This window comes from Ambystoma mexicanum, chromosome 2p, assembly GCF_040938575.1.
Source record: "Ambystoma mexicanum isolate Mex_15411 chromosome 2p, UKY_AmexF1_1, whole genome shotgun sequence".
NCBI classification, from domain to species: Eukaryota; Metazoa; Chordata; class Amphibia; order Caudata; family Ambystomatidae; genus Ambystoma; species Ambystoma mexicanum.
Genome location: NC_090923.1, coordinates 1,199,039,527 through 1,199,066,163, shown reverse-complemented (window position 1 = coordinate 1,199,066,163; position 26,637 = coordinate 1,199,039,527). Strand labels below are relative to the sequence as shown.

Sequence of the window (26,637 nt, the reverse complement as noted above, 5' to 3'; positions counted from 1 at the left end):
CATGCTTTGTCCCAGGGCGAGCCTGCCAACTAACCGGACTGCGGTCTTGCTTTTTAAATATGTATGATCAGATGCCCCTCATGGCTTATTGGCTTTACCAGCGTGCATGCTTAAATATTACCTCTGTGGCCTTTGGGTAGTTGGTCATGCCTGGCATTTATGTGGTGCTGAACTCTAGCCCTGTGACATGTGCAGTCGAAAAACAGTAGGCAAACTATATTTGTAAATTGTAATTTTGCTGGTGGCTGATCATTAATACCCCATTCTTTAGTGTCTTGTGCAGTGAGTTGCAGCCCAGAAACTCGAGAACTTAGTTCTGTGTTGCTTATTCTGTATAATGCAGTTACTGTTAGTCTGCCCACAGAGCCCTGTTAATGATATCCTTGTCTTCTCTTCCAGGATGCTATCCGTGATGTGCACGTCAAAGGCTTCATGTACAAGTGGATCATGCAGGATCTGGGTATGTAAGGTCTAGCTAAGATTAATGTGGTTCAATTTCTGGGTAGATCTAAAGCCCTCAGGGGTTTTTCATTGATTTTCTGATGTTTAACATGGTTTTAGAAAAATGGTGATGAGATACCAGAAGTACTATGGAGGTGTACTGGTTTCTACAAATGTTGTGCATAAATTACAGCAGTTTGACACTTCTGCTGATCACCCATTCCCCCCCCAACCCCCTCCCTGCAGGGTGATGCCTGACCCCCCACGAGCTGCTTTTAGCTCCCGCTCATCAAATCTCAATTTCGACCTCTGTCCCCTTATCCCCATTTCTAGGTTGTATTGTAAAATAATGGCCAATGTGGCTGGTGCAAATCTTTACACTTGCTTTTTATTTAAACTTTTGGTTGATGGAAAAGTTGCTCCTTGAAATGGGGAAGGAAAAGTGTACATTGGGGCCAGATTTGTATTCACTGAAATATAAATGTGTTTATTGTGTGAATCTGGTTGAGAGGGTTGTGGGTAAAGGGTGTATGCTCCGGAAAGGTACTACGCCTTATCTGCCAAATTTGGCTGAGCAGTGTAGAGGCTGGCCCAAGTGGGCCATTATCTTTGGTAGCAAACCAAAACAAAATCCCCTTTATGAACATAATGGGAAGCCATAAACCAATTACTTTCCTAGTTAAACACAGTAAATTGCCAGCATCTAACCAGACAATTGTTAAATGTAAGTTACATTTTGATTTTAACTCCACCAGGTCCCATTGCAAACATTTTGGAGTCACAAATGCATGGTTGATGCCACTGTTGGCAGCAATTTAAGCACTACCGAACTGTCCTCATGATCAGAGGATTGAACTACAATAATCTAGAAATTAATGGTTCCCTGGCAAAATATGCATTATTGGTATGCCCACCCCGCTTTCCTTGAATCTAGCCAAATCATTTAGATTGTCGCCACGCCAGAGCAGTCGCGCCAAAGCAGTCCTTTGGTGCATGCTCCCTGATCTACTATCTAAACCATCTAGTTACCTCTTGATAACAAGCCTACATTACCCCTTACATCGCATTCAGGACATCACTTCTAAGACATGCTGTATGCCAACTCTTTTTACTAATGCCTTCACACCTGCATTGCCAAGATTTAGGTCCTATAAAACTAGGCTGCTGGGCTTCACCTTAAATACCTACAATTGTACAGTTTAGGACTCCTGTCAATGACTTTAACACTACAGTTTAGGCCCTCTGCCTTATTTACAATGTGGTACTTAACCTACGAAACCGCTAAGTACGGACATCCAGATCGCTTAAACACAATTATTTTACCTATTAAATATTTGCTGTTCTGCTGTCAAAGCCTAGACTCTGTGGTGCTATGTTACCGCCAAAACTACTTAAACAAAACCACCAAGGCTTCCGCCAGTCTCTACAAATGCATCTGTAGGCTCTTAACCACGCTCTAGACCGAACTAGTAGTGTTCCCCTCTACACTTTCCTAGGAGTGCCATGCTCTCAATACCATTGCTATCTGCCATTGTTTTGCCATCAGTGCCTCATGCTCTGAAGTTACCTCCCTATGGAAAGACTGCAGTCGCCCAATACCTTCTACCTTTAAAACATGCCAGCGGATATGTATTTTACCTTATTGCATTTCTATAGCGCTATACAAAACCACTTTAACAAAAGTTACTTTTTTTTTTCTCCGACAGAAACAAAAGTAAAGTGGAGAAGGCTTAGGGGGTTGCTGAAAAATGGGTGGATCAAATGTCAAAAGGAAGTTCGTATGAACACTTAGGAGCACCCCCTCCCATGCAACCAACACTCCTCGACCCACACAAACAACTTGTTCACCTGCCCTCAAACACATCTCATGCTCACGACTTCAGTCTTCCCCTGCTCAGCCGCGGCTGTCAGCCCCTGCATGTATTAGTGTGCGGCAAGGGGCGTGATTATTCAAATTAGGAAGGCTGCTCTGAGCATTCTTTCTCAAAAAAAAAAGGTTGCTATACACCTTATCAGCGTCCAGTCTTTTAATGGTAGGTTCTCAGCAGTAGTTGCAAGACTCTGCTTTAAGAAAAAGTGGTAAGAATTCCTCAGGTGCCACTCCTACCCTCTAGTCTGGCTTAACCACAGGCACCCATTCTGCCTCGTCCTTCACCATTCTAACTACAGCAAGCAGCTCTTGGTTAGTCCCAATGAACAGTGTCGCCGCCGCCGCCTCCTCCAGTGAAGACTCCATCTGTTGGCAATCCAGGGCTATTGACAAAGCTAGCCATGGCCGCCGTTCTAAACCCTCAAAGACTGAGGTTGATATGGGCAATTGTGCGAAGGCTTCTTTTATAAGGGCATTTCACAAGGCTGCCAATACATTTCCAGAACAAGTGAAACATGGGTGTTGAAGTGAGTTATGTCAAAGGCATGTAGAAATGGGATCTCTATCAACAAGATTATAGGCTATTATGGGCTGCTTCGTTAATGTACTCATGCAAATAAGTAACTGGATGCCAAATGCAGGAGAAGAAACACTTTTGCTCTAATCTACCAAATCCATACACAATAGTGGCAGCTGCATTGACACAATACAGGGCACTTTTGGCGAGACTGAAAAGTCCAGGTGTGATGAAATGACTACTACTTTGCAGGAGTACTGCGGTGAGTAGTGGCTAACCCAACTACTTGGCCCCACACAGCCAGACAGGTATACCACCGCCTTTTGTGATGGTGCAGGTTGAGGGCACGGTTTACGCAGGAGGGGTGGGAGTAGCAGACCAAACTGAAGTACAATGGGCCAAAAGTGTCCAATCTAACTAAAAACAATCAAGGTAATCCGCCATTTAATGTAAAATCATAAGTGACCATTTCGTTTAATGTTTTTATGTAACTTTGTAATGCTTGGAAGTGGTGTCATCGTATGTCCTACAGACTTGGTTCTGGTGTCATTCCGTTCCACATTTAGCCCCCTTTAATTGTATGCTGTCCAAATCTGCAATTCCTAAAGCGTTTGAAGTCCATTCACTGGTGAATTGTGTAGAAGTTACGATTTCATGTAACGTTTCAGCAGTTTGGTGGCATTCCTTTCCACATGCATGCAACGTTGATGGTATACTGTCCAAATGTACAATTCTTAAGGCGTTTGAAGTTTATACATTAACTGATGCAGTTGTGTGATGAACTTGTATAAGTGGTAAGTATCGTAATGCTTTCAATTGGGGTCATTGTATGCCCTAAATATATGGGTCTGCTGTCATTCTGGCGCACATTTCTCAAACTTTGCTGGCATACTGTCCAACTTTCCAACTCCCCAAAGGGAAAGGGGGATGCGAGCAAAGCAAGCCCTTGGTGCAGTATACCTCCAAGCGACTGAGTTCAATGCGTGGCAGTCACTGTGGGGGCAGGGGGGGGTGGCAGGGTTAGGTGCTAAAGGCGCCATGGGCACCCCCAGTCAAACCATAAAAAGCACACAATGAATTAAACCACTAATAAACCCACCCCAGTAAAAGAGCAGAGAAAGCAGAATTTTGTGAAGGGGCACTCTTTCAATTGTGCCTAAACCCTGCTAAGCTACCCAATGTAGCTGTTTAATGGAGCTGTCTAAAAGTACAAAGAATGGGTGCTTAAGTACCAGTGGTGGGCCAGAAGCACAGGTCCTCTTCACAGTAACTCTTGACTTTGGGTTATGGTAGCACAGGGTGATTTTCTAGTCCAGGAGCAGCAGCATTGTCCATTTGGTCAGTGGTGATGGAAGTCTAGGGGTGTTCTCGTATGGAGTCTCCTTCAGTTGCAAACAGGCTGAGCTGGCTCAACAAAGTGCTGTGGTACTGCAGAATCTGCTTGGAGCTCAAAGAAGCTGCTGACCAGGTGGCAGCTCCAAACATGGAGATGCCATAAGACTTGAAAGCTTTGGCGTCTAGTGAACTGAAATGCAGAGATGGTTTTGTGTTGTGGTCTGAGAGGACTCTGGTGGTTCCTGTGCAGTAGCTCGGACTGCATCAAAGGTGCCCAAACTGACATCTATGCTGTTCGGAGATGCAGCGAGAGAAAGGGTAATTTCCTGGGTCTGTGGTTGCTGGGAGCCCCAATCGAGGGGCTCCAGGACAGTTTGGCTTTCTGTTTTGGACTTCCACTCTAGGGAGCTTGGCTTGGAGGGCATCCTTCACCTTTATGAAACAGGAGCCTGGTTCCAGAGCAGCCAATATAGAAGCGTTGGTCCAACAACAGTCATGTGGGCCACTGTTCCCAGCTGATGGTTAGGGGACAAAGCCTCTCCTGTAATGGATACCTTCTGTCTTCACCTCCCTGGCACAGCACTTTGGGATAGACGATTACCAACCGAGGTCCAGATTTCTTCTCGTCCTTAAGTCCAGAGATATAAAAGAGTGGATCCCTCTCCTTTTTAAAGGTAAACGATTACAAGGAATTGTTCCAAAGCAGTCATGTTGTAAGCGGACAAATCTAGGCTATTGTAACCAGTGCTCTTTGCCTTATTACCTCACACCCAGAGTACCTTTCCTGCAGAAAACCGAGGATGGTAAAAGATTGCTAACGGGAACAAAGATAATGGGACCTTTCTCCTGGACTTCCTCCCCTTTTTGGCTACTCTACCCCTGCTCCTTCCCATGCCTGCAGACTTCTATGGGATGGCAGTCGTTTTCACTGTGCTGTGATGGCTTTGTCAATGCTGCCTTTGAAAAACTGTCACCAGGGTGATGGTTTTACCTTTTCCGTAAGAATGAAATGGGCATCATCCTGGCTGTGCCACATGGCAGTTGTGGAAGACCCCCACACCAGTTCACATCAGTCTAGTCCTAGCTGGCCCCACTCAGAGCCAACACTTATCTTATTGCTGTGGCTGTAAAATAGTGTGCTCTTATTACCATGCCACAACTAGCCATGGCTTATATTTAAAGATGCAAATGCTATTAGATGGCCTAAGGCATACAATTATGACTTGGATCAGTGGTGCTGAAGATTAAAAAGCCACCTCTTCCTGCAAGATCGGGACCTGCACGTGACCTTTGATTCTGACCAGTGCCCATTGGGAGCTGGGGCTGAGGGCTCCTCTAGGTTCTCAGCAACGATCCTTGTGTGCACTACAATCTTGGCATGGAGCATTTCTGAAAAGGGGGTGTCTGATTTGCAGACCTCCACTATCAGCAACAATTACCTGCATCATTTTATGTGAATAAAAAGCATGGGCTATCCTGACTTTACTTTCATTCTGTCCCAGAAAGAAAGCATAGCTAAATGGTGCACTGCTGCTTAGTTAAGGCAATGCTGATGTGATTTTTCTTTTTTAAAAACCAACAAGGTAGGTCCTTTGCAATTCCCAAGATGTAGTTTTGTGTTCAGTGTCAGCAAGGGCAAATTGGTGTCTTGAATGTTTCATTAAGGCCATGTTGACCCTGCAGCATGAGGCATGACTTAGATTGGACCTTAGAAAAGGTTCTTATTTGGAGCACTAAACTCTTGCCTGAGCTACAGGGTAAAGTCAGGGAATTTGTTAACACCCAATAACTTGTTTGCTTCACGGAAACTGTGAAAACACCCCAACCACCTACGTTCAGGCCCCTTCAAGTTTGTAATGTTCAAAAAGTGACCAACAACCACTTAAAGTCAAAGTGCTCCCGGCAAAATAAATTGCACATATTGGTGCAACCTGCCTCTAGAGGAATATGTCTTGTGTCCTTTGTGGCTGTAAAGAAGACTTCAGTCTACCTTTAGGTCTAAAGTGCCCTACCAATAGACGAAGTTTGACAGGCCACCCAAAACCCAGAGCACTTAACAAATGGCTAGAATGTCGAGCAGTAATTTCTGCACATCTACCCGGATGCAGTACATGTGTTCTTTACTAGTCAGACTTTTAGTGAAAGTCTGCCAAATTCCTATTGGACCAGTACAGTCTGCACAAAATTAATGTACTGTCCATTTTAAGAAATCTGACCTAAAGCTAACCAAAATTGTAGTGAAACTAACCTTAAGGGCAATAGCTTTACCATTTTAAGAAGGGTTCAAAACCTTTCTGAAAGTCCTCCCTTTTATATGGTGGTCACCCACTAGTAAGGAATGCACTGAAACTGAGAATGTACTGCTGTACCCATCCAGTTCCCAAAGGCAGACTACACAGGAGAGCAATAAGAGTGACTCTCGGCTCAGTGGTCTCGAGCAGAAGAGGACTGGTATGCGTTTGTGAAACAAGATGTTGCTAAGTTGATACAATGTTGGGTGATATTTGTATAGCGCCTACTGCCATTAGTATGGCCTTGAAGCGCTATTGTGGATGAATGCCCCTAGGAAGACCATAGTCTGAGCAGGCCTGTAAATGAAAGGAAGCGGTTCAATGCATGCATGCAATTATTGCCAAATTGGGGATAGGCAGAGAATGGCTGGGTTTTAAGCAGCAGTGCATGTTGCAGAGGCACGAGGAAGAGTCCTGGACCAAATTTTCTTTGCGGGACTCTACTGTATTCTATAGGGCGCAGCATGCGACAGGTGACGTTGGTCTAATGCAATAGCTTGTCATGCAGAGCAAATTGCAAAGGCATAGGAAGGAGTGCTATGTCAGAGGTTATGTAGCAACTGAGTGGAATTTTTATCATGGCACTATCCGATATTGGCTTTATTCTATGGGCCGCAGCATGAGGTGGGGCAGAAGGGGGTGTAAGTAAGGAGCCTCGGTCCCTAAAACCAATGGCATTTGTGTGATTTGCTGTGTAGTTTGCAGGACAGCCTATCTCTCATACAAGACAACGACCTACAGGTGCAGGCACAAATCTAGGGTGTGACATGGATAGCCACGTGCATGGAAGTGATATTGCGTATTCACCTATAGAGATTCGAGCTCGGTGTCGGGGTTATTGCCGTTCTCATGGGGTTATCCGGACCTCGTGAGGGAGACCACCCACTATCCTCTGCGATGCACTACCTAACTGTGTACTCTGGGTGTGCAGTTAGTAAGTAGTGTTGGGGCAAGAGGTTTGGGTTATGTATGCAAGATTGCTGGGGGAGGAAGCCAGGTTTTGCGTGCCTTACTGAAGGCAAAGTAGATGCTCTATGCAGCGGATGGATACTGGGCGGGAGTTCCAGATTGTTGGTGCTTGAACTGAGTAACCCTCATACGGGTAGATTTGGTCACTTGGATGACAAGTAGGAGTGCTGAGCCTGATCTGGGGTGTTAGGCCTGTAGCAGATACATTTTTGCTGCATGTGCTTAACTTGTTTTAGAGGGCTCGATGGACGATGCATTTCGAAGGGATTGTGTCCTCCGACGTATTCCTCATCTTAGATATATCCTTCCAGCTCTGCTGGCCTCGGAAAATTTTTTCTCCAGAGGGCGCTGCGCGTCGACGTCCCTTGAGTCGATGACCCTCGACAGCCGCCGTATCGACGCTCGACGTCATCCTGCCTATAAAGGCCGCGCGCAGCGTCCGTTGCTCAGTTCCGTTTTTCCGCGCTACTCGGTGCCTCGGAATACCGTTGCTCAGTTCTTAGTAATATTTACTTCAAGTTATTCGAATCGTACTCGATGGCTTCCTCGTCGGAACCGACAACCCCTCGATCCGGCTTCAAAAAATGTCGAGATTGTGGGAAAAAGATGTCGTTGACCGATCCTCACAGAAATTGTCTGTGGTGCTTGGGAGCCGAACACCATTGTTCGGAGTGCGAGGACTGTATGTCCATGACAGCTAAGGCCCTGAAGGAGCGTAGGGGGAAGCTGGAGAAAGGTAAGACTTTTAAAGCTTCTTCTTCTTTGACGAAGTCGAGACATTCGTCTCCTCGTCACCATTCACGCTCCAGATCTCGGAGTGGGTCTCATCACTCCTCGATCGAAACACTCGAAGAGGAAGCGTCGAAGATCCCCTTCCCCGTCTTCCTCTTCCTCTGTTTCGCCAAAAAGAATCCCTTGCCCCACGAAACTTAGTTCCCGGGCTGAATGGGAGGAATTCAGAAAAAACATGATGAGCGTCTTCGAGAAAGCGGCCTCGACCCCCTCGAAGACTGCCGAGAGCGATGCTCTGGTCGACCAAAGGTCAAAAACGCCGCGAGTCGCAGTACCCGGCGAAAGAAACCTCTCGAGCGCGTCTCGAACCCTCGAGTAGGACTATGACCTCCAAACCTTCCTCGAAGGTGCCGTCGACGAGGGTTCCGTCGACGCCGTCGACGAAGGTTCCGTCGACGTCGAGGTCTTCGACGCCGTTGTCGAAGGGACCTTCGACACACAGGTCTGTCGACTCGACGCCGAGAAAAGTCACGATGACCACACATCCAGTGACGATTCCCAGGCCCTCGACGTCGATATTGTCGAGTAAAATTCCAATTCTGTCGAGGTCCTCGAGGCCTCCACCTCCGTTTTCGACGCCACGCTCGAAGCCTTCGACGTCGGCGTCGACGACATCGACGTTTTCGAGGCCAATAATGACAAGTTCAGCACCCTCTGCCTTGGAAATGGGATTTACTCCCTTTATTAATTCAGAACAATTGAGAACTATATCCTCAATTTTAGAAGAGGGTGATTTGTCAGAACAAGATGAGTTACAGGGACCTGTAACCCCAGTTAGAGAGGAATTCTCCTCTGAAGAGCGCAGATTAAAGGATCTTCATGATTCTTTACATAAGGCAAGTGGTTTAGACACTTCCCCTGAGGTGGATTTTGCTAAACCAGACCCGGGGGAGCATGCTGAAACCCCCTACAGAGCCTTAATGGCCAGAATTAGAGTTCATGGGGTGGTCTACACCTTCACAATCTTTCCAGCAAGATGACCTCACGGATATTCTTGACAAAGGCCCACAAGAGGATCCAGTGGTGCCTTTTCATAAAGCTCTTCAGAGAAAGATCATGACAAACTGGGAAACCCCAGATGTAATACCAGCAGTAAATAAAAAACTGTCTGCAAAGTACAGGGTATTTTCCACAGACCCAGAGTTCTTGTCGAAACATCCATCCCCAGAAAGTCTGGTGGTACAAGCAGCATCCTCTACCGACGTCAAGACAGCTTATCCTACTGTCCCACAGGACAGGGACGATAAAAAATATGATGCTATGGCTAAGAAAGTCTTTTCAGCATGTAGCATGGCATTAAAGTCTGTTAATGCTACTTGCACCCTTGCTAGGTTCAGCCATACACTTTGGGAGTGTGCTTCTACAGCGGCTGACTGCATCCCGGAGGGAGAAGAAAGGGATGCGTTCCTGAATATTATACAGGACGGTAAAGACGCTATGTGCGAATCCCTCCAGACGGGCATTGATTCGGCTGACAGTATCAGCAGAGCAATGGCGGCAAGTACATCAACCAGGCGGTTCGCTTGGTTGAGAAAGTCGGGTTTTGCCCCAGATGTGCAAGCCAGGCTCTTGAACATGCCATTTGATGGCTCTTCTTTGTTCGGAAAAAAGGCGGATGACAGTTTAGAGAAACTGCAAACTTCAAAAGCAGCAGCAAAATCCCTAGGAGCTGCAATCTGTCGGACTCCTTTTCGTCCCACAGGAACCTCTGCGAGGGGCAAGTCCTTTCGCTTCTACTCCGCATTCGGAAGAGGTAGAGGACGACCGGCTCAAAGGGGTCAAAGAAGAACTACCCGAGGTGGACGGGGTAGATATTCTAAAGCCGCAGCAACAGCAGGTGCCTCTTTACCATCGGCATCTGCATCAGCCGCCCCAAAACCACTCTGAGGACTTCCCTCACAGGACACCTGTAGGAGGCAGGTTGACTCAACATCTGGCGGAATGGCAGGCTATCACGTCAGATGCTTGGGCATTGGAAACAGTTGCCCAAGGTTACTGCCTACCTTTCCTACGTATACCTCAGAGTCATCCACCGGGGATCGGCTCTCAGAAAGCTCCAGATCCTCTCCTCTTGCAGGAAATTATAGACCTGCTAGAGAAAGGTGCCATAGAACCGGTACCTGTAGCGGAGAGGAACAAGGGCTGGTACTCCCCTTACTTTCTCGTTCCAAAGAAAGACGGAGGACTGAGACCCATCTTGGACTTGTGAGAATTGAACAAATTCCTCAGGAAAGACAAATTCAAGATGGTCACTCTTTCTCAGATCCTCCAGGCCCTTCAGTTTCAGGACTGGTTGGTATCTCTGGTCCTTCAGGATGCTTATTTCCATGTGCCTATCCATCTCAAACACAGGAAATACCTGAGGTTCGCAATTGGCAACTCTCACTATCAATTTCGAGTACTGCCTTTTGGGCTGACCTCCGCCCCGAGGGTCTTCACCAAGTTAATGTTGGTAGTGGCGGCAAGTCTAAGGAGGGAAGGGATTCACGTCTACCCCTACCTGGACGATTGGCTGATCAGGGATGTTTCTCAGGAGCAAGCTCAGATCCAGCTAAATCACGTATGCTACTCCCTTCACAAGCTGGGCTTCTCCCTCAATTTAAAGAAGTCTCAAATGATACCATCGCAGAGACTCCAGTTCATAGGAGCGATCCTGGATACTTCCCTGGGAAAAGCCTCGCCACCAGAGGTGAGGGCTCAAGATATTCTACAGATGGTTACCAAGTTCCAACTTGCCCAACGTCTCCCAGCTTTCGACTCTTTGAGGTTGCCAGGCCTCATGGCATCCTGCATTTTCCTTGTGCCAGAGGCTCGCCTGAGAATGAGATCCCTCCAGTGGGCACTGAGGACTCAGTGGTCACAATTCTCAGGGAGAATGACAGATCTTCTTCAGGTTCCCGGCAGGGTGGCTCGAGACCTTCAGTGGTGGGCCTGTCAGGAGAACATTCTGAAAGGAGAACAGTTTTGGCAACCCTGGCCGGAGATAACAGTAGTCACGGATGCCTCACTCACGGGGTGGGGAGCCCACGCCAACGACTTGACCATCAGCGGTCGTTGGTCTCCATCGGAGTCCAGACTACACATCAACCTGTTAGAGCCGAGAGCCATCAAACTTGCGTTGAAGGCTTTCCTGCCAGTTGTACAAGGGAAGAATGTCCTGATAATGACGGACAACACGGTGGCCATGCATTACCTCAACAAAAGAGGAGGCGTAGGATCACTACCCCTGTGCAGAGAGGCGATGCAGCTCTGGTTTTGGGCAATCCAAGAAGGAATCTCTATCGGCAGTTCACCTAGCCGGAGAGAAGAACTTGACAGCGGACGCTCTGAGCAGGCAGAGTACAGTCTCCCACGAGTGGGAGCTAGCTCAGGAAGTCCTTCAAGAGATCTTCGCCCTTTGGGGAACCCCTCAGGTAGATCTGTTCGCCACCAGCCTAAACAGGAAATGCGACCTGTTCTGCTCAAGGGAATTTCCTCCGAGAGGAGCTCTGGGAGACGCGTTCATAGTGGACTGGGAGTTTCCGCTTCTGTACGCGTTCCCGCCGGTCCCTGTCATTCCTCAAATGATCAGGAGGTTGAGAAGATTCCGGCGAACCATGATCCTAATTGCCCCGGATTGGGCCAGGAGAACGTGGTACCCGGACCTTCTAGACTTGTCCATCTGCCCTCCAATTCGACTTCCTCTCAGAGAGAACATACTCTCACAGAAGGGAGGTCAGGTTCTCCATCCAGACATCAAAACCCTCAACCTTCACGCTTGGCTTCTGAACGGCTGAGGTACAAGGATTGGGACCTCCCTGATGATGTTATGGAGGTGTTGCTTTCGGCAAGGAGGCCAGCAACAAAGTCTTTATACCGCTGCCGTTGGAACAGATTTTGCAGCTGGTGTAGAGAACAGAATATCGACCCATTTTCATGTGGTACACCAATGGTTTTGTCCTTCCTACTATATTTGGCAAATTCAGGCCTTCAAGTTGGCACAATTAAGGGCTATCTCGCAGCGCTATCTATCTTTAAGCGTACTGCGGAGGAACCATCCTATTTCAAATTACCCTTGGTAATACAGTTTCTAAAGGGGTTAACCAATGTTTATCCCCCAAGACCATTCCAAGTTCCCCTATGGGATTTAAACTTAGTATTAACTTTCCTGATGGGGACACCTTTCGAACCTCTCCATTCTTGTTCGTTAAGATTCCTTACCCTTAAGACTGTTTTATTAATAGCACTTACATCTGCTAGAAGGGTGAGCGAATTACAAGCTCTTTCTTGTAAACCCCCTCATACAATCTTTCACAAAGACAAAGTTGTCCTGCAAGTGAAGCCTAATTTCCTCCCAAAAGTAGTCTCTGAATTCCATATCTCTCAGAAGATTATCCTACCATCTTTCTATCCTCCTCCTCACCCGGGGAAAGAGGAAGAGAGGTTACACAGACTAGACCCTAGGAGGGTTTTAAGTTTTTACATTAGTAGACTAGCCAGGATAAGACAGGCAGACCAGCTGTTTGTAGGCTACGCAGGTCACAAGCTGGGGTTACCAATAACTAAGCAGACCATTTCCAGATGGATCATTCTAGCCATTCTGGAATGTTATAAACTGGCAGGGAAAGAGCCCCCTCAAAACCTTAGGGCTCATTCGACCAGAGGTATTGCAGCTTCATCGGCCCTCAAAAGAGGCGTGCCGATTAAAGACATATGTGCGGCCGCTACATGGTCGTCTGTCCATACCTTTTACACGTTTTTACAATCTGGATTCCTCCTCTAGTCAAGAGACTAGGTTTGGAAGGGCTGTACTGCATTCTATTCACCAATAGAAGACAGCGTGAAGTCAGTACTCCCTCCTCCGAATATAGAATACTGCTATGGGAGCCTATCTAAGATGAGGAATACGTCGGAGGACACAATCCCTTCGAAGAACAAGTTACTTCTTACCTTGTAACGTTCTTTCGACGGGATGTTCCTCCGACGTATTCCTCATCGACCCTCCCATCCATCCCCGCAGTTTTACTTCCCTTGTTGTTGCAGCTTACGCTCCTTCAGGGTGATTAGTCTAGTCCAAACAGTAATACTGTGGGCTGCAAAACGGAACTGAGCAACGGACGCTGCGCGCGGCCTTTATAGGCAGGATGACGTCGAGCGTCGATACGGCGGCTGTCGAGGGTCATCGACTCGAGGGACGTCGACGCGCAGCGCCCTCTGGAGAAAAAATTTTCCGAGGCCAGCAGAGCTGGAAGGATATATCTAAGATGAGGAATACGTCGGAGGAACATCCCGTCGAAAGAACGTTACAAGGTAAGAAGTAACTTGTTCATTGACTTAGGGTATCGCAGCCTGATTGGAAGCCAGTGTCGGATACGGAGGGTGGGGGGAGATGTGTTCTCTGGAGCCTAGGACTGAGTCTCGTGTTAGTGTTTTGTACTCGGGTTTTTTGGCTGTCATGTGGAGGACTCTAGGTAAGTGCGTTGTTATGATGAAGTTGTGGAAGGATAATTGCAACGATCGCAGTGACTGTGTGGGAAAGTCAGGAAAGGTAAGAAACGGCGAATAATGAATGTGGAGGAAACTGCTTTTTACCACCGTGTTGATGTGACCTGGTAAAGTCAGCGTCCATAATTCACCCAAGATTTCTTACTGTGTTGGCATTGCAGGGAGAGAGCGTCCAAGGGAGAGAACAACCAGGGGTGTGTTGGGTGGGGAAGAGGGTGGTTTTCCTACATCGCATGATCTCGGTTTTGCCTGAATTAAGAGGTAATTGGTGGTCATACAGCGTTCTCGCAACCTGCCTCAGCTTGATCGGTAGAGGAAGGGCTGTTGGGAATTTGAAGTTTGGTGTTGTCTGAGTAATTGTATGATAAACCGTGAGATCAGCAATCGGTTGGTGACTGGTAGGGAGGTGAGAGCGCAAAATGTGTACTATTTGAGGCCTATTGGAAAGAGAATATCCAGTAAGAGCCCTGATACCTAGAGTATGTATTCTCGATGAGGATGGGGAGTGGTCTATGGTGTCGAACGCTGCAGAGGTAGAGCAGGATTAAGGCAGTGCAGCTATCTCTCGAGGTCGTCGCAGATCGAGACTAATCAGGGTTCTTTTCCACGTAATGGTCTGAAGCCTGCTTGGGCAGAGTCAACGATATTGTTTGATTCTGAGAAGTTGAGTATGCTGCTCGGTCCACTACTTTAACTATATAGCGGTTGTTCGAGATGGATCTGTAATTGGTTGGGTCAAGGAGGTTGTTTCCTTTTAGCAGGAGCTTCATGTACGAGGCCTTAATTTCGGCTAGGTGAGTGATGTGTTGGTGATGGATCATGCCAGATTGCTGGCACAGGTGGATGTCTGGATTTCTTTTAACAAGAAAGGGGGCTGCAGGGGTCTCCTGGGGAGCCTGATGGCCTGTCATTTGATAGAAAATTGAGTTATTGGGGAGGGTGGCGGGTGGTTCTGATGTGGACAAGGATCGGGGGCGTGGAGTCGAAATTCTGGAGAATGGAGGAGGCTCTCTTGTGCTTTGCTGTGGAACTGATCTGAGAGTCACTAACCGATTGGGTGTGTCTGGAAGTGTAGGTGGAGCCTGCAGGGGGTTTGATTCAGAGATGAGCGTAAAGAGTTCCCTGGATGGGTGGAGGGCTTTGGAGATACTGCTCCACTAGTAGTTCTTTTTTGGCTTTGCCTGCTTCGGAGTGATTTATTTTGAGCTTTGAGACAGCAACTCGGCTGGATGCAGATGGGACTGCATGCCATCTACGCTTCAAGATGCTGTTCAATGGTTTCCATTCTTTGAGGGCTGGAGTGAACCATCAGGGTGCATGGCATTTTCTGTTTGAGATCTGATGGGCGAGATGAGTTTAGTGCTTTGGAATGCCAGTGATCTAAGTTGGAGATGGTGACCTGGCCCGGGACGAGGGAGATGGTGGTCTGAAAGGACAGTATAATCTCTGCCAGGACAGGAGTCACTTTGATTCTCTTCCAGAGGCAGGATTGGGTTTGTGGTGCTGAGGTAGCAAGAAGGGCTGTGGGCTCCAGAGGATAGGGTGAAGAGCCTGGCAGTGGTCTGACCAAACGAGCGGGCGCAGTGTTTGTGTGGCGATGAGGTCAGGAGATCCAAAGATTGCATTAAGGTTGTGACCAGCAAAGTGGGTAGTAGTTGGCTGCAGAGTTTCTAGGTTGTCCAGTTGTGATCGGGTCATTGGGTTACAGGACGTGTCGAACCAGATATTGAGTGCCCTAATACAGTGAGGAAAGGGTGGGAGACAATGATGGCTACAATGGAGTCCCTAAGGGATTCTGCAAAATTCCTGTTGTATCCCAGGTGAGGGGAATGGGGAGAGCAGGAATCTGAGGGATTTGCAGTCTGTTACGTGCCTGGTTGTCAATGTGCGAGGCAGCTAGAGGCTTAGTAGAGGATGGCAATGCCTCCTGCCCTGCTGGCCAGGTTTTAGACTATTAGTTGGATGGTTTATGCAGTGAAGGAGTCTGTGAAGGGAAAGATGGGTTGGGCGGAGAGGTTGGAGGTAGGCTTGCGATGTGGCATAGGGGAGGGAAAGGAGTTGGGTGCTTGGTGTGAGTTGTGTGGAAGAGGGTTGCCCAGAGAGGGAGGTGGTTGGAGGCAGAGATATGGAGCAGCAGGCAGCCCGACACTAAAGGTAGATGTGTGGGGAGCACTGGATGGATGGATGGAGTGTTTCCAAGGTCAGTTGCTAATGTGGCTTGGGGGGGTTGAGGGGGTATGCTGGAGGGAGTGACATAGTGAGCCAGGTCCTGTAGGCAGCAGGGTAGAGTACTGGGAGTGGTAGAGATCCTGTAGTGATCGAGGTGGGGTGGAGTCGGTAGGGTCTGAAAAGAGGCTAGTTCCAATTGGGTGAGGAGCGTCATGTGCTCGTCTCCTGCTGGTGCGTGAGGTGGAGTGCTTGGCGTGCCTTTAGCAGGTTGCGGCGGGGTGTCAATGGGTTTGGTGGTGTGGGGAGCGTACACGAGTGTAGATATGAGTTACTATCATGTCTGGCAGTTAGGTGAAGGCGGGGTGGGGGTATGGGTAGGTATGGTGTGGCTGGGAGCTTAAGAGGGGTTTCGGATGAAAGGGGTGTAGAGATGAGGATTGCTCGCAGCAAATCAAAGGTCTGAGTGGTAAAACCAATGCACAAAACCTAAACCCTTTAATGCCCCTGTCTTCAAAGGTGACAACAGATTCATCCTAGCATAGATGGATGGCACACCTACACTTGACAGCTCAGGAGAGGTGGCCAGTGACAGTCTATTCTATATCAATGTATTGGAACGGTTTACAGTGGACAATGTGCTTGATGATGTTGAGCCACTTTTGCCACAAATGGTAAATGGGGACAAACCATACGACCGCAACACACTGCGTCAAATTGGACGGGGTGGGGGGTCATACCACGATTCCAAAACCTATGGCAATGGTGTCTCCAAAGAGGGATTTCTCGGCTTGCAGAACAGGGATCACGACATTGAGACCATGACATGTGATGTTTATGGGAACGCAAATGAGTTTTAGGGACTAATGGCTTAACTCCTCTTTTTAAAACCTGGAGGACTGCACATGCGTCTCTTTGCAGAATGCAAGGATTTTAACTCCAGGTGCCCAGAAGGCTCATTTGGGAGAGGCAATGTTTATCAATTGGTTACAGTATATTTGCTTACTTAGTCAATAGTTGCTTTACAGAATTAATACACAAGACCAATTTGCATATGACAGCGCTTTTTTTCCCCCCATCGTAGGTGAGACGAATATCTGATGCAACTGGCTGTAGCCCCACACAAAGCTAAAGCTGTATATGGCACTGTGGGCACGCTATCGAAGGGTGAATAAACCTCCCTGCCAAGACATTAAATTAGGCAGCTTGGTGCCTGAGGTCTTAGAACTTGATTGTTTAACATTGCCACAATTTGTGGATGTTCTTCGAGAAGTGAGAAAGCCTAATGTTCTTGCTACTTGACCAAGTGACATGCGATTTGGTGAAAAATATTAACCCAGAAGTCAATGAAATTCATACATTTACTTTTAGGTACAACTTTCAGTGTTGATGGCATTCACCACGTTACAATCATAGTGGAAAATACTGTATTTATGTAGGGGATTAAAAGTATTAACCCACTTACACTAAAGATGGAAACAATTAAATCTAGATGCAATCCTATACACTTGAACATGCCCCATTTGAACCAATGCACATACAAGTGTGCTTTAGAACCTTTATCCATTAAGGTAGACTTTTATGAATCTTCTTTAAGGGTCTGAGAAAATGCATTGCAAGCCTTTTCTGTGGATATGTCCTTCACCAGGCTTAAGTTGTGCTCCCAATATTTCCCTGCCAACTGGAGATGGAGTAAGATGTGCCCGTGATTAGCCCTGCTCACACCAATGCAATACCATCTGCACAGCATCCCAGTGGAAACCTTTCCACTTTAAACATGGCTGACGCTGTTCCCTGCCTGCCCTCTCCCAACAGCCAGGAGAAGCACCAGACATCCTGCATCCTGATTGGATGCTGCCCACATCAAATGGAGAGGCGAAGCCGGCCCTGTTAAAAGCCTGTGAGTAAGGGTCCTGTCTTTCCCGGTCTTCCTCATGCTGCAGACCCTGCTGCACCTGCCCTACGGTTTACCAGCAACTAGGCAGCCGTCCACACCACCCTGGAAATATGGACTTATATGCCCGCGTTAAGGTAAGAGATGCCCCAGCCCCACCTGTTATGCTGCCTGCGTCCACTAAGGGCACCCGGCTCGTCCTGTGGTGCCGTTCTGGCCATGGGCATCTCCCCTCAGTTAATGCAAAACCATTCACCCCATATATATCCCGCCTGGTTAGTACCGAGCGCAACCCCCTCTCCCCACCAGATTCTTACTGCCTCTGATTCGGAGCGCTATGCCCCTTGCTACGCACCCCACCCTAACTGTCCCTCTTTGACAACCCCAGGCCATTACCGATCTACCCCGTAAACTATCTGAGTCCCAGATGACGTGGCTGCAACACTCCTCCTGCGAGCCACCAGCCCTCAGACTTGCCTCCACCCATCATCTTCCTCTGACACCAAACCACTCTCCGATGACCCTACTGGCACTACAAGGAACACTAAAATACAAAACCTCATGAAGCTGACCAAGCCGGCCCGTGATGAACCTTACTGCTCTGATGGTGCTTTGTGCGCTCCCCTCACGTTCACCAATACAATCAATAGATTACTAGACATGCTGGTCTAGCCCACATTGCTAATACCTCACATGTACTAGTTGGCAACTACAATTATCATCCAACCCCCCCCCCCCCCCCCCCCAAGTCACCCTACACTGCAGATGACACCCCTCCCCCCCACTGTAGGGTAAATGACTCATGTACCTCATGTATTGCTCCAATTGCCTGTATGTACTAAGCTGCCTTGTACAACTGTTGACCCCTGCTGCAAGGTATATGCCTCACGTAGTTCATGTGTTACTCCAAATACCTCTACCAAATCGCCTAAGATGCTCCGCCTAGACGCTGATACCAACTGCAATTTAATTACTCCGTTTGTCAGCTACACTACCAAATGCCTGCAATACGCTGCCCATCGTGCCTTTGTGGACACCCTGAAAAATAATGGTCACATTATACCACCATGTCCAGCATTGCCCCAACCCTTAAAACCCCTCCAGATCAAGACCAGTTCTGACCCAAACATCCTACACCCCACGATCGGATATACACCCCCCCCACTAACCTCACCCCTCTTGCCCATTCTAATATGGATTGCCACTCTAGAGCACAAGACTAATCCTATACATGGACCCCACCCAAATTAGCCCCCACAACAAGCCTTCCCCCTACCTCCCATTACCTCATCGCTACTCACCGCAAGGTGTTCGACTCCCTGCCTAGGCGCCATACGCTTATGCAGACTCACTTCCAGACTGGCTAAACCCTTAATTCCCAGGCACCCCTCACCACCTACCCACCCCTGTGCAACACCCCCACTCTCTCTCCTGCACAGGCACCAACACACTACATCGCCTCTGCTCCCAAACTCTGGGGCCCAGAGCGCCGCCACTTGCCAAATTTACTGAACCCCACCTCATCCCCCTCCACCATCACTACACGTGCAGCAAAGGCCACCCTTATACCCCAACACTCACCCTAACTCCCCCATTGTGCCCTTCCATCTTGCTTGTGCACTGATTAACACACATTCAATATGCGCACACGCACTTGTCATCCATGACCACCTACAGGACCTTAACCTGGACCTGCTCGCCATCACGTAAACCTGGCTGCATGATGCAGCAGGCCCATCACTATCCATAGCTCTACCCCCTGGCTACGCCCTCTTCAGAACTGACAGAGAAGGCTCTTTCGGTGGCAGGGTTGCCATTACTCCAACTACCCTCCCAATCAGAGTCTCTCCTTCAATCCCTACCAGGTCATGACCTCCTAGCGAAATTGGAACCCCCACCACCCTCCTCCTCTAACCTCTGCGCACTAGATATTGACATACCGGAATTTATCGCCCCGTTAATAAAAGAGAAAACCAAGCTTGTGCTCCTGGGTGACTTCAACCAAGGGCTACAATGATCCCACAGACCAGAAGTCCAGCCCCCTCACCAGAGCCCTCAGTGAGATGAATTAAGTGTCGGATATGGAGGGTGGGGGGAGATGTGTTCTCTGGAGCCTAGGACTGAGTCTCGCGTTAGTGTTTTGTACTCAGGTTTTTTGGCCGTCAGGGGGAGGACTCTAGGTAAGTGCGTTGTTATGATAAAGTTGTGGAAGGATAATTGCAACGATCGCAGTGACTGTGTGGGAAGGTCAGGAAAGGTAAGAAACGGCGAATAATGAATGTGGAGGAAACTGCTTTTTACCACCGTGTTGATGTGACCTGGTAGTCAGTGTCCATAATGCACCCAAGATTTCTTACTGTGTTGGCATTGCAGGGAGTCTTACCAAACACAAGTGGTCTCCACCTAAACCCACGCCAAAGGCAGGTACCAATCAAGGATTCGATCGACCAACATCCCCACCCAAGTCCCCTCCATTAATCCCGTACCCTGGACAGACAATTCTGTGATTCAATTCTCCATCACCCTCCCGCCCAAAACCTCCAAAAATACTGATGTACCATCACTCACACCTGTAAATTAACTAAGGAAATATTAGAACCCACCAGTCGTGCTTCCCTAGAGCCAGGGCCTAACGGTACTGATCACAAAGTTATTCTTAAGGCCCACAACTCTGCCCTCCTAAATGCTCTGGAACAGCAGGCCCCCTCACAATCTTCTCTCGCAAAAAAACCTTCACCATTCAAAGCCTCCAACTGCACAGGTCTACCCAGCCAACCTCAATCTGCACAGAACCCCTTGGCCCTACTATCGCAAAATGTATCAATGTCTCCTTCCACTCCCACACAGTCCCTAATTCCATCAAAGAAGCATGGGTCACACCACTCTTGAAAAAAACCCACCCTTGACCCGACCCTTCAAACAAACTACTGCCCCACCACCTCTGGGCCTTACCTTAATCTCCTTGACCGCATCCCCTACTCCCAAACCCATCTAGAATCAAATGACCTACTTGGTTCTAGACAATCTGGCTTCAGGCCCAGACACAGCACAGAATCTGCCCTGCGGAACCTCCAAGTTTCAGCTTGATCACATCCACGACACTGGAGGCCTTTCCATCCTCCTCTTGACCTATCTGCTGATTTTGACCTTGTTGATCACGACATCCTTTGCCACCACCTTAGAGTAGTTTAATCTGTCGAAGCAGCTGACTGAATAAGGTCCTTCCTAAGTGAACGTACTAGAGTCTTTGCAGGGTTCGAATCTGCAGAACCCATCCCAGTCTCCTTCAGTGTCCCCCAAGGTTCATGCCTTTCAGCCACACTTTACAACATGTACACTAAGCCACTCTTCAACCAATTGAACAAACTTAACATCCCCTACACTAACTTTGCGGATGACACGCAGGTCCTCCTCAAACTCATCAGCCAACTATGAACTTGACTCCGATAATGTCAACTGTCTTCAGCATCATTCAGACCTGGATGGCTAACCGCCACCATCTCTGCCTGAATGATTAGAACTATTCATTGTTGGCTCCCCCACCGCCTTAAACACCTTGACCCTGCCTGCACCTCCTTCGGCATCGACCGTAATACCACCCCTGTAGCCGCCCATGTCAAAACACTAGGGGTCTACCTCGATGCTGAACTTAACATGCGTAAACATGTCAAGACTGACTCATCCGCTGCCTACTCAACAAAACTAATCGACCTATCCTGGAAGTCTCACTAAGGAAACTGGCCAGAGACGACCTAGGCAGCAAACTTGACTATTGCAACGCCATCCTTGCAGGAACCTCGTCAATCTTAAACTGCAGCTAATCCAAAAGAACGCCCTTAGAGCAGTGTGGGGGGGATGAAAAGCTCTGACCTTAGAGACCCCTGGCACTTTTTGCTGGACGTTGGGTCTTATTAATTTCTTACCGGGAGGGGGGGGGGGGAGGGGGGGGGGTTGCATTGTGAGACCGTTTTCCCACTCTCCTATTTTTGTGATTTGGACTCTGTTTCTTTTGACTGAGTCTGACAAACTCCATAGGCGGCATCTTTACATTGACACCCAGCACCTTCAGTGCAGTGCCACATGGAAGTCTCTTGAATTTCCCAAAGGTTTAAATACCTTTTGTTTCTGTTATGAAGACACTCATGACATCAGGCAAGTCTTCAGAATATATATATTAGGTAACTTGCGAAAAGACCCCCAACAGCAGAGGCCCCTCCACGAAACACTGACAACTTCAACTGACAAAATATAGAACACTGGGAGCAACACAAGTATGCACAGGTTATATGACCTCACTAGAACTTGAGGTAGTAAACATTCCATAACTTCTAGCTTCACTATACGCAGCTGAATCTCCATGAAATCAACATCACACATCTTCCTTTTTCTCATCTCCTTCATGATGAACCCTGCTCTTCACACATGACATCTTCTCACTGTAGCAACTCTATCTTTATTCCAAACCTGAGCACCTGCCACACGCACTGCACCCTTCAAAACAGCAACCACCCTGACCGGATCTGAATATAGCGTATCGCCTTTTTTCTTTACCACACCTTTTTTTATTCTTACCCAATCACCACACTCCACATGCAACTCCTTTCTGCCTCTTATTTTCACGCATGACCCATTCACTTCTTTTTTTTTTAGTACATTTCTCACCTCATCAATAACATCCGACTCCCTACTCCTCCCTAACCATGAAGGACACGCCATAGAGGTTTTCGACCCCTCATGAGTTCAAATGGACACAGGCAGTGGTCGCATGAGGCGCAATGCCCACATCCTATTTTGGATGGTCGCCAATTTATCAAAACCACACTTCCCCCGGATCACAAACTCAACACCCCAAACAAAGTTTCTAAATCGCTCAACTGCCCAATAGCATGTCAAAGCTTCTTTTTCAAGAAACGAATATCGTAACTCAGCGCATGCGTCACATGACCTGAAAGGCACAATCACTTCTTCCGATCCATCTTCTTGTTTCTGAGAGAGAACGGCACATAGACCACCCTCACTAGCATCAACAGTAATGATAGTCTCCTCGTGTCAAAACATCCTAATGGGCGAGCCATATCTATCTCCTCCTTGATTCTTGTGAACTCTAAATCCCAAGCTCGATTCCATATGAAATCTGCGCCTTTCCTTAAGATTTTCCTCATTTCCTGCACTTTGTTGGCATAGTTCACTAGGAATTTTTGGTAAAATTCGGCCATACCCAAAAATGATATTAGTTAACTCTTGGAAGTTGGCCTCTCAATTTCCTTTATGGAATTCACAATACCCTCTTTGGGTCTCACACCCTCACATGACACCTCATGACCTAGATAATCCACCTTAAGGTAATACCCCTCTCTTCAAAGATCTTCAATACTCTATTCAAGTTTGTCATGTTCTTCTACAGCTTCACCACATCAAGTAAGGATTGACCCTTCTTAGTAATGTACACCTTACCATCACATTTCCATCCTTTAAATTCGAATTTACACCAAGTATAGCCCAACAACTCAATCCTATCCTGATTATACCCTCCAGGGTTTATATCGGGTTTGAACAAGTTAGACACTACACCTTTCATCTCCTCCTCAAACACACTTCTCGATACTAAGCTATCATGGAAACTTTTTGCCCACTCACATTCAACACCGCATACGGACGTTCAGTCATCTGCACTTTCACCCGCCAGAACAACTAACAGTATTAACAATGACATTCGAAGGGATTGTGTCCTCCGACGTATTCCTTATCTTAGATAATTCGTCTCCAGCTTGCTGGCCTCGGAAATTTTTTCACTGTAGAGGGCGCTGCGCGTCAACGTCCGCCGAGTTGGTGTCCCTCGACATCCATCGTATCGGTGCCGACGTCACCATTCCCATAAATAGCCACGTGTGGCGTCTGTTGCTCAGTTCCGTTTTTCCGCGCTTCGTGGGGCCTCGGAATATCGTTGTTCAGTCAGATAAATATTTCCTCGATAAAACCAACTTGTACTCGATGGCTTCCTCATACGAATCGACGACTCTGCGGTCCGGCTTCAAAAAATGTCGAGACTGCGGAAAGAAAATGTCTAACGGATCCTCACAGGATATGTTTGTGGTGCTTGGGAGTCGAGCACCATTGTTCGGAGTGTGAGGACTGCATGTCCATGACGGCGAAAGCCTTGAAGGAGCGCAAGGGGAAGCTCAAGAGAGGTAAGTCAGTCAAAACCTCGAAGTTTCTTCGGTCAAGGCATTTGTCTCCTCGCTGTCGAAAGCATTCCCATTCTAGGTCTCGAAGTAGCTCCCACCACTCGTCGATCTAGACACTCAAAAAAGACGTCGAAGATCCCCTTCCTCGTCATCTTCTGTTTCCCCAGAAAGGGTCTCCTGCCCCACAAAACACAGCTCTCAGGCTGAGTGGGAGGAATTCAGGAAAAAGATGCTAAGCGTCTTCGATACAGCAGCCTCGACCCCCCCTCCCCCCCTCGAAGGCAGCTGAGGGTGATACCCTGGGTGAAAAACCCAAAAAAATCGAAACGCCGTGAGTCGTTGCACCCGGTCCACCCAAGAGCGCCACGGGCCATCAGGTAGGAAGGCACCATCTTTGCCGTTGTCGAAGATCCTTTCGACTCGTGGATCGGCGCCATCGACGCCGTTGTCGAAGGGTTCTTCGGCGCATCGGTTGATCGAATCGACGCCATAGTTGACGCTGATGAAAGAAAACCACGGCTACTTCACAGCCAGCGGTTCTATCCAGAGCCTCCAGCACGACGCTGAGAACGTTGTCGACATCCTTGAGTAGGATCCCGATCCCCTCGAGTTCCTCGAGGCCTCTTCCACTTTTCTCAACGCCTTCGAAGCCTTTGACATCGGCGTCGACGACCTCGACGCTTTCTCGGCCAATAATGACAAGTTTAGCTCCTTCTGCTTTAGAAATGGGTTTTACACCATTTCCGAGGTCGGAGTACCCCAGATTATCTTCAATCTATGAAGAAGGGGAGGATTCTGACCAAAAAAGACCCTTTGGGCTGCAGAGGACCACACCACCTGTTTCAGAGGATTTTACTTCTGAGGAAAGAAGGTTGAAAGACCTACAGGAATCCCTACATGAGGCAAGTGGATTGGACACTTCCCCAGAAGTGGAATTTGTCAAACCAGACTCAGGGGAACATGCCGAAACCCCTTATAGAACCCTGATGGCAAGAATTATTGAATTCATGGGTTGGTCTGTGCCTTCACCTGTTTTTCAACAGGATGACCTTACATACATACTAGATAAAGGTCCACAGGCGGATCCTGTGGTCCCTTTCCATATAGCTTTACAAAGGAAAATTTCATCAAACTGGGAAACTCCTGAGGTTATCCCTGCAGTCAATAAAAAGTCAGCCAAGTATAGGGTAGCTGCAGCTGACCCTGAATATTTATCAAAGCACCCGACTCCAGAGAGCCTGGTGGTTCAAGCGGCAACTTCATCAAGCATCAGATCTGCTTATCCTACTGTTCCACAGGACAGGGATGACAAAAGGTACGATTCTATGGCAAAAAAGTATTTTCTGCTTGTAGTATGACATTGAAATCCATCAACGCCACTTGTACGCTCGCCAGGTTCAGTCACACACTGTGGAAGTGTGCTTCATCAGCGGCTGACTGCATACCGGAAGGAGATGAAAGGGAAGCCTTCCTTAACATCATTAAAGATGGCAAAGTTGCCATGTGCGAATATCTTCAAACTGGCATCGATTCCGCTGACCGTATCAGCAGGGCCATGGCGGCAAGTACTACAATCCGCAGGCATGTGTGGTTACGAAAGTCGGGCTTTGCTCCAGATGTACAGGCCAGACTTTTGAATATGCCCTTTGACGGCTCTTCTTTATTCGGTAAAAAGGATGATGACAGTCTGGAAAAGTTGCAAACATCTAAAGCAGCAGCAAAATATTTAGGAGCTGCAATCCGCCAAACTCCTTTTCGCCCTTCAGGAACCTCTGGCAGAGGAAAGTCCTTTCGCTATTATTCCGCATTCGGGAAAGGCAGAAGACAGCCGGCTCAGAGGCCAAAGGAGATCCACCCGTGGTGGACGGGTCAAAAGTACTAAAGCCGCAGCAGGTGCCTCTTTACCCTCGGCATCTGTCTCGGCCGCCCCTAAACCACTCTGAGGTCTTTCCACACAACACCTGTAGGGGGCAGGTTAACTCGCCATCTGACTGAATGGCAGGCTATTACGTCAGATGCTTGGGCATTGGAGACAGTTGCCCAAGGTTACTGCCTATCCTTTCTACACATCCCTCAGAGTCCTCCACCAGGGCACAGCTCTCTAAAAGTTCCAGATCCGCTCCTCTTGCAGAAAATTGTAGACCTGCTAGAGAAAGGTGCCATAGAACCGGTACCTGTAGCGGAGAGGAACAAGGGCTGGTACACCCCCCACAACAACCTCATACCGAAGGACGACGGAGGACTGAGACCCATCTTGGACTTACGAGAATTGAACAAGTTCCTCAGGAAGGACAAGTTCAAGATGGTAACTCTCAGATCCTTCAGGCCCTCCAGATCCAGGACTGGCTGGTATCTCTGGACCTCCATGATGCTTATTTCCATGTGCCAATCCATCTCAAACACAGGAAATACCTGAGGTTCGCAATTGGTGGATCTCATTATCAATTTCGAGTTCTGCCATTTAGGCTGACCTCCACCCCGAGGGTCTTCACCAAGCTAATGTCTGTAGTGGCTGCAAGTCTAAGGAGGGAAGGGATCCACGTCTACCGCTACCTGGACGATTGGCTGATCAGAGCTGTATCTTCGGAACAAGCTCAGATCCAGCTAGATTATGTCTGCCACTTCCTTCACAAACTGGGCTTCTCCCTCAATTTAAAGAAGTCACAGATGATACCATCACAGAGACTCCAGTT

At 48.0% G+C, this 26,637-nt stretch overlaps 1 protein-coding gene across 1 annotated transcript in view; it reads left to right on the top strand.

The window, feature by feature from the left end:
• Window positions 1-26,637, top strand: part of NT5DC2 (5'-nucleotidase domain containing 2) — a 355,042-nt gene that overhangs the window by 193,736 nt on the left and 134,669 nt on the right. Inside the window, exon 7 of the mRNA XM_069645426.1 lies at window positions 400-460. Coding sequence (XP_069501527.1) covers window positions 400-460 — 61 coding nt within the window. The remainder of the gene's footprint in view (window positions 1-399; window positions 461-26,637) is intronic.